Here is an 8,420-nt window from a genome sequence, read left to right as displayed (position 1 = left end):
AGAGCCCCATTCCAAGCGAGTGAACAAGCCACCTTATAAACTCTCCAAGTGTGAATGTGAAGAAGTTGCAAAGTAAGTCAAAGAGTTACTTGCACTAGTATCTTAAAGAAGATCCATGGACTATTTTTAGACTAACTTTTAGTAAGTCCATTCACATTGATTGCATATCCTTTAACCCTTTAGTCCATTTGCCCTTGTGCCATAATGTAGACTATCTCTTGACCCCATAACCCTATCACATCACCTTAGCATAGTGGTTCATTACATGCTACTAGTGCTACAATCGAGCTATCTTGTAGACCATCTCTGCTCAAGACCCCTGTCCTAACATTACTCCCCCCTTTTGGAAGAGTTTTTGTCCTTTAAAACAAAGGTGAAAAATTGCTTCTTAAGTATAGTACTGTTCTCCCAAGTAGAATCTTCTTCAGGTCTATCTTTCCACTTGACCAAAACTTGTTTTCAAACGTGATGATGTGTATGTTGCTCATAGAAATCCAAGATCCGTTCCAATTCATGAGGTTGAATTGATGGTTCAATAATTTCTACTAATGCTCCTTGGTCTACCAAACTATCACTACCAAGTTGCCTTCACAATTGGCTACCATGAAAGATTGGATGGACTCTACTAAAGGATTGTAAATTTAATTTATATGCAACTTAATCAATACGTTCAAGGATTGTAAATGGGCCACAATACCATGGAGATAACGTAGGAACTGGTTCAGACTTCAAACTTCTTGAATGTTTTGGAACATGTAAGTTATCCTTATCACCATTTTCAAAAGTGACCATACCTACATGTTCATCTATATATTTCTTATGATGGTCTTGAGCTTGCTTAACATTCTTTATGCATACTACTTTTAGTATATCAAAATGATCTTGAAGAAATTCCTTGAAATGTTGGGTTTTCTCATTGGCTAATCCCACCATAACTAGTGATTGAGGTTGAAATCCATATATAAGGATGAATAGACTAAACCGTGTAGTCACATGCTTAGCAATATTGTAAATAAACTCTAATATGGGTAAATAATATTTCCAATTACTTTTTTTTTTTGGCTTTTGAGAGTGATCTAGGGTACTTAGATTAAACACTATATCTAACCTTTTGAATACAGCTCTCCAAAAATGGCTATTAAACTTTTGGTCACGATCACTTATATTGGTTGGCAGTCGTCGATAGAACTGATAAATATTCTTCACAAATAGTTGTGCTAATTTAGGAGTTTTAGCAGTTGCTTTTGTTGGAATAAATCTACACATCTTAGTAAGTCTATCTACCACTACCCAAATGGCATCATGACCACAATTGGTAGTAGGAAGTCCAATTATAAAATCTATAGAGAGACTTTCCCACTTGCCATTAGAAATCTCTAAAGGATATAAAAGCCCACGTACCTTCACCTGCTCAACTTTGTTTACTTAACACTTTTGGCATTGAATAACATATTTTTCTTTATCCTTATGTATTCCAAACCAATAAAAGTGTCTATGTACATGTGAATATGTCTTTCTTATCCCTAGATGACCTGCACTAGGACTATCATGACACTCATAAAGAATTCAACACTGCATGTCTAAGTTTGAGGATACACATATTTGACATATATAAAGCAAGTACCCATAATCAATTGTAAAGTTCTTCTATCTATTGAGCACACCACTTGTAAGAAAGAAGCCCTATGTGGAATTCACATCTTGTGTATGAGTTGGGGAGGGATCCCTTCTTTAAACCACATTCGACACCTTTTCATAAGACAGATCATGCTCACATTTGCTTTATAGAGATTTTAATAGATCACTCTTCAATATTGTAAATGAGAGAGTGCCAATCTTAGGTATTCTACTTAGAACATCAATTACAACCTTATATTGACCCTAGTGTGCAGTCAAACTCTTGAAGAAACTTAGCCCATGGAGCCCTTCTTCCTTTCAATCCTTTTGGATAGTAAACCATTGATACCTTCTTAATCAAAACTACCTCAAATGTAACACCATACAAATGATGGTGCCATTTTTTCAAATCATAAACAATTGCATAGAGCTCACGCTCATAAGCAAAATAATTCTGTTGAGCCTAATCTAGCTTTTTACTTTTAAAAGCCATAGGTCTACCCTCTTGGAAGAGCATGGCTCCAATGGCTGTGGCACTAGCATCAATTCCACCACAAACGGTTTGTGTGGATCCACTATAGCTAGGATTAGAGCAGTAGCAATAGCTACTTTAAGTTTATTAAAACTGCATTGTTATCAAGAGAAGGTGTGACCGTGATCTTTCAATCGATACTATCTTAGCATAATATTTGATAAACTTACAATAATATCTTGTCAAACCAAGGAATATTTGTAACTCCTATAGATTTGTAGGATGAGTTAGATGACACTCTGTTGGACCGTTTACCTGGTGGGAGTCCATGAAACATGATGACTCCTTGTAATTTATTAGCAGGCGATCAAAGTTATCTCTCTCCGTTTCAAGTGCAGATTGTTGCTTCTCTCTCCTTGATTTAGCTTCGCGCTACTTGATTCACCTTCTCTCACCTTGTTCTCATTTATTCCGCATCACTATTCATCAGGTGGCATGACCCGGCCACTTGACCATGGTTGCCATGCACACCAAGGTCAATTGACTTGAGTGTGGTGGGGGTCTTTGTCCTTACCACTGTCTTGACTCGAGACCATAACCTGTTATGATTTCATGCAGGATTATATTCAGCCTAAGCACTATTAAAGGTCCCGACCTTTGGGGCTTCATAGTGTCTTTTTCTTTGGGGGAAGAGACAAATAGAGGGTGCCATCCAGGTTTGGGAAGAAACAACTCACCCTGTGCTCACCCGGTGGACGAGGGTAAGGGTCACACAGACGACGAGGCTATGCCGAAAATGTTTCATAAACACATGTCAGCAATAGTCAGCAGACCATTTGAGGCCGGCTGGCTTGAGTCATTCCTGGGTGCTGTCTTGTGTATCTTCAGAGAAAGTGCAGAGGGAGGTGTGGTTAGTTCATATCCAACGCTCTTATGGCGGTGAGAAAAGGGGGCCCTTCTTACTGTAGTATGCATCTTCATGATAGTTTTGCCAGTACAGAGGACTCAGGTGACTTTCCGAAACTTGAAATCTTCGTCATCGTACTGCACATCGACGATTTCTGGCACCCGGGAGGCTCCTCGATCATCTCGTGTGCATGATTTTCAAGACCAAATCTTTGTTCACAATACCCTCCATTGTGGAAGTTCAGTGAATACCCCTCTCAGGTGCTTCCCCAGGCCATGTTCAATCTTTATCAAATTTTGTATCTACTTGTGGTTTAAAGAATGTTTCATCATAGTTTCCTCTGCCTTCAAGACCAACAAACACTGGTATTTAACATAGTGATTGTTTGAAGGGTGGCAGAGTGTAATTGGCCCATAGGACTTGCTGCAGACTTGAATAAGCTGTGGAGGGTTGATGGAAATACTGGCATCTTGCATTCTGTGGATGCTTCATACCGACAAGAAAATGCCACGTTTAGAGAGATCATCTTCAAGCATTTACAGAATTGTTCAAAAATCAAAGATTTGGAAGGTGGAAGATGTATACACCTGCTTGCGGTTAGCAGTGGGCTTGATACAGATGCTTTTCTGGGAGATCATTTCATTAGAATGTTTGGATCCTTCGATTGTCTGCTGGAAGCAAATCTTGTTTTCTGCAGAATTATATCTCCAAGTATCTATACTTGGAATGCTATCATATCAGCACATTGTAGTGTTGGGAACAATGAAAGTGCTTTGGGATTGTACAGTAAAATGAAAGAGGATGGCACTTTTCCTGACAAGATCACATTTTTATGCTTGTTGAAAGCATGTAGCAATGTAGGCTCTCTAGTAGAGGGCAGGCTGATTCATATAGACATAATATTGACTTGTCTATTATCTGATGTGGCCATTGGAAGCACTACTATTGACATGTACGCGAAATGTGGGAGTTTAGAAGATGCAGAATCAGTGTTTCAGGAACTGCGAGGTCGGAACAATGTGTCATGGAATGTGATGATTGCTGGGTATGCTGAGCATGGTCATGATATTGTTGTACTTGAACTTTACAACAAAATGCAGCAGATGGGTATCCAGCCAGACAAAGTAACGCTGCTACACACTGTGAGAGCTTGCTGTAGCAGTAGTTCCTTATCAAAGGGAAGGTTTCTACATGATCACTCGATAAGGATGAGATTGGAATTAGATGTGGTTGTAGGAAGTGCTCTTATTGACATGTATGCAAAGTCAGGGAGCTTGGAAGAGGCACAGAATCTCTTTGATAGATTACCAAACCGGGACTTGGTGGCATGGTCTGCAATGATTGCAGGGTATGCGCACCATGAGCTTGAGGTTCCTGTGATGGTTCTCTTTGAGAAAATGCTGCGCAGTGGCTTAGGACCTGATAAAGTAACATTCTCCTCTGTTGTAAGTGCATGCGGTAGAATGTGTGCAATAGACCAGGGGAGACTAATACATGATCAGATTATCAGAGGAGGATTTCTGCCTGATGTGGTTGTGGAAAGTGCCATTCTTGATATGTATGCCAAATGTGGAAGCTTGGATGAAGCCCGTCAAGTGTTTGACAAGTTGCTGCATAAAAATTCTGTTTCATGGGGTGCAATGCTTTCAGGTTATGTAGAGCAAGGGAATACTACAATGGCCATGGAACTGTTTTGGAGAATGCAGCATGAGCAAGTCAAGCCCAGCATACCAATGTTGCTATGTGTTTTGAAAGCTTGTAGCAGCACAAAAGTTGTAGAACAGGGAAGACTGGTACATGCCCTGATTACAGACTCAGGATTGAATTCTGATGCTGTTATCGGAAGCACTCTTGTTGACATGTATGCAAAATGCGGGAGTGTGGAAGATGCATGTGGAGTTTTCTGTAAGCTGCCAAACCGAGATGTGGTGTTGTGGGGTGCAATAATTACAGGTTCTGCTCAGCAGGGCCATTTTCATCGAGCCTTTGTCTTGTTTGTTGAAATGCAGACTGAGGGGATCAAACCAAGTGCTTCCATTTACTTGTCTGTTCTTAATGCATGCAGTGAATTGAAGACAGTAAGTACTGCAAAGAAAATCTATCATCAACTTCTTGAAGATGGATGCGAAGCTGATGTTGTTGTTGGGAGCACCCTTGTTGATGCGTATGTAAAATGTGGGATTCTAGAGGATGCACAGCATGTGTTTAATGGGCTGTCATCTCGAGACACACTTTCATGGGGTGCTATCATTGGAGGCTACACTCAGCATGGACATGATGGTGTTGCCTTAGAGATGTTTGAGAAAATGCAACAAGAGGGCATTGAACCAAGCAGTTCTACTGTCTTGTGCCTTTTGAAAGTTTGTGGTAATGCAGGAGCCTTGAAAACAGGGAGAGAGATGCACAATCAACTTGTTATTGATGGGCTCCAGTTGGATCCTGTTTTTGTAAGCACCCTTGTTGAGATGTATGCCCAATGTGGAAGCCTAAATGAGGCTCGTAAAGCTTTTGATAGCTTACCAACTCAGAATGTAGTCACTTGGGGTGCACTGATTGCAGGGTATGCATGGAGTGGTGACTTCAGGTTAGTGTGGTGTTGTCTAGAGGAGATGCAACAAAAGGGGTTAAAGCCAGTGGAAACCATATTCACCAGCATCCTTGCTGCTTGTAGCCATGCGGGACAGTTGGCAGAAGGCTGCAGATGCATTAAGTCGATGAGAGAAGACCATGGTGTTACACCTAATGTGGAAAACATGCATTGTTTGATTGACCTTTTAAGTCGTGCAGGCTGCTTGATTGAAGCTGAAGATGTTATGCTAAGTATGCCTAGTGCACCTGGTGCTGTTGCTTGGATGTCTTTGTTGAGTGCAAGCAGAACTTATGGTGATGTGAAGTTAGGTCATGACTGCTATGATGAAATTGTTAAACTGGATCCTGCTGATACTTCTGGTCATACAACACTGATGAATGTGTATGCTGATGCACAAATGTGGGATGCCCTTGACTCTCTGCAAAATCTGGATGATCACAGTAGTGTACCTAAGAAACCTGGGAGGGCCTGGATTGAGCTTGACAAGGCAGTGCATGTGTTCATTGTAGGAGAGAAAACTCACCCTCAAAATACTCAGATTAACTCTAAGTTGATGCTGCTAGCTAACCTGATGAGGGAGGATGGGTATTGGCCAAATGTAGACCTGATTCTAAAGCAGGGGAGAGAACTGTAGGCAAGAAAGCTTCGCTGAGCTTTTACTTTGAAACAAAGCACAGAATAGAATTATCTGTAACTATGAGGCATTATGCCTTCATTGGCTTGAAGCATTTTGTAAGGCCAGGAAAAAACAATGCAAGTAGATTGGATGTATCTTTATAACATGCATGAAGGCCACTACAGAGGAAAGGCTAAGCTAGCCTTTTTTATTCAAAGAAAAAGACAGATCTATTCTTATGAGGAAGATTCAAAGTTACTACGGTAATCATAGCTACATGTAGTTTGTAATGTTCTCATTACTTAGTTTATTTTAAGGTGCGTATACGTGGTGTTGCGCGTCTACACATTAAAAAAAAAAAACTACAGAATCTTTACAGGATTTATAGGAAGCAAGGCTAGTTTACTAGAATAGTCTAAAATCTCTAGTATCATGTTTAGATGACTTAATTTCCACTTTAGATGGATTCAAATATGTACTGTGACTTATTTTGAAGGGAATAAGTCGTCCAAGACAAAAGATAGATAAAAGTAATGCGATTTGCAAAATTGTTATTTTCGTCTTTTTGATAGATTTTCGTAATTCTACCCGCGTTGGCTTGTCGACTAGATGTGTTCTGATCGTTTTAAGTACCCGAAGGTCTATATTTGGAGTTCATACGACAAAGTTATGATCCAAACAAGTTGCAGGGCAGAAAAAAACGAAATCTTGTCATCGATGATGTCATAAAAAAATGCCAAAAAGCAGGTGCCCTCTCTTTATCCCTCTCCCCCCTCTCTCACTACTATATAAACAAGGGTAGAGCATCACGCAAGAGACACACAATGACCCATGCAGAAGTCTCTGCTGCTGTTATTAATGGGGCGAAGCTTTGTTGTAATCACTCTCACTCACTCACTCACACACACACATACACACACACACACTCTCTCTCTCTCTCCAACCCTAGGCGGAAGCGTTGCTCGAACCCGTCAAACTTCTTCCATGGCTCCCACGAGACGAGGAGCGACGAGCAATCCTTACGGGACGAGATGCTGATTGAGGAGCGACAACGAGCAATCTTGACGAGGACGAGACGCTGATTGAGAAGGGGACTCTATTCCACGAGACGAAGAGACATCATCCCGTTAAACCCAAGGAAAGGGATACGTTGAAGGTCTCTCATCATCTTCTACTCTAATTTGAGAAGAGAAGACACTGAAGAACTCTATCCTATTCTATCATACCTCTACTCTCCTCTCTATTCCGTCATGGCTTCGAAGAAAAAGAGTTCAAAAGCAGAAATCGCAAATAACCCTACTAATGTGGAAGCAACAGTGGGAGTTACGAGCACGGTAGTTACTAACGGAGTCACGGGTATGGATGACAACCCTTTACCAAACGCGATACCACGGGTTTTTTTTCTAAAAAAGTTCTATCCAAATTCAATAGAAATAAGATAAGTCTCTTGAGAAATACTGACAATTGGGAAGTTAGAGACCCCAAAGTCTAGATATCCTTAGTTAAATTCCAAGGGAAAGATTTCATTATGTGAAACTCAAGTGTCGATTGCTACTAGAATTAAGTATCACTTGAAAGTTGCATGATTAATTGAAGTCATAACTACTTGTAGACATCAATCTTGTTTGTGATCTTCTAGATTAGATCCTAATTGAATTAAGAATTGGAAGAGATACGAATTGAGGAGCTCTATACCTCCCACAAGGATAGGTGCTGAATCCCCATATCAAGAGGGGACATTTTTACCGCCGTGGAAGCATGGACCGGCTCCGATGGTGAGAGGTCTCCCAGCAGGGATCGTATTAAGTAGGAGGTGGAAAGGTGCCAAGGGGGCTCTAGCTAGTAAATCATTTTTCGCACCTACAAACTACTTGGTCCCCTGTATGGCCCGAGTTTTACTTGGGACACCTATGAATGCTAGCTATAAGTGAATTTGATCTTGATGACGTACAGATGCGTCGGATGATGCAGCACGTGAAATTGTAATTTCTCCTGTATGGACGGGAGAACACACATTATGGAATATAATTCAATGAACTTGTTTTATTTTGATTGTATGTCCGTTAGTAAATTACATAAACGAACAACTGTGCAAAAAGGGATTTTAATTAATGAAGCCGTTTTTATATGTTTAATGTAATGTGGTAGGTAATTAGATAACTAAGAACTTCCATAGAGGGAAGCGGGTGGATGGATTTCCGATGAATCCAGTCCTATG

The 8,420-nt window shown here is 40.5% G+C and overlaps 1 protein-coding gene across 2 annotated transcripts; it reads left to right on the top strand.

Annotated features, from left to right (window-relative positions):
• The first annotated feature begins 2,758 nt into the window (after positions 1-2,758).
• On the top strand, positions 2,759-6,448 carry LOC148040351 (pentatricopeptide repeat-containing protein At3g09040, mitochondrial-like). Of its 2 annotated transcripts, none has more exons than XM_087698686.1 (2): positions 2,759-3,256; positions 3,388-6,448. In XM_087698686.1, the coding sequence occupies exons 1-2, from the start codon at positions 3,069-3,071 to the stop codon at positions 6,218-6,220; spliced, it is 3,021 nt and encodes a 1,006-aa protein (XP_087554812.1). In that variant the 5' UTR covers positions 2,759-3,068; the 3' UTR covers positions 6,221-6,448. The 2 variants fall into 2 exon arrangements, with proteins under 2 accessions (XP_087554812.1, XP_087554821.1); XM_087698695.1 differs by having other exon boundaries at positions 3,119-3,256; positions 3,396-6,448.
• Positions 6,449-8,420: the final 1,972 nt, after the last annotated feature.

This window comes from Lygodium microphyllum, chromosome 2 (assembly GCF_053477565.2).
Source record: "Lygodium microphyllum isolate KBCC chromosome 2, Lygodium_microphyllum_v1.1.10, whole genome shotgun sequence".
In the NCBI taxonomy this organism is placed as follows: Eukaryota; Viridiplantae; Streptophyta; class Polypodiopsida; order Schizaeales; family Lygodiaceae; genus Lygodium; species Lygodium microphyllum.
This window is presented reverse-complemented; position numbering and strand designations above follow the sequence as displayed.

Excerpts from the sequence above, each read along its gene's own strand:
- LOC148040351 (XM_087698686.1), top strand. The coding sequence starts at position 3,069 with ATGATAGTTTTGCCAGTACAGAGGACTCAGGTGACTTTCCGAAACTTG. Across the intron at positions 3,257-3,387 it reads TCAGTGAATACCCCTCTCAG|GGTGGCAGAGTGTAATTGGC; the intron begins GTGCTTCCCCAG and ends GATTGTTTGAAG.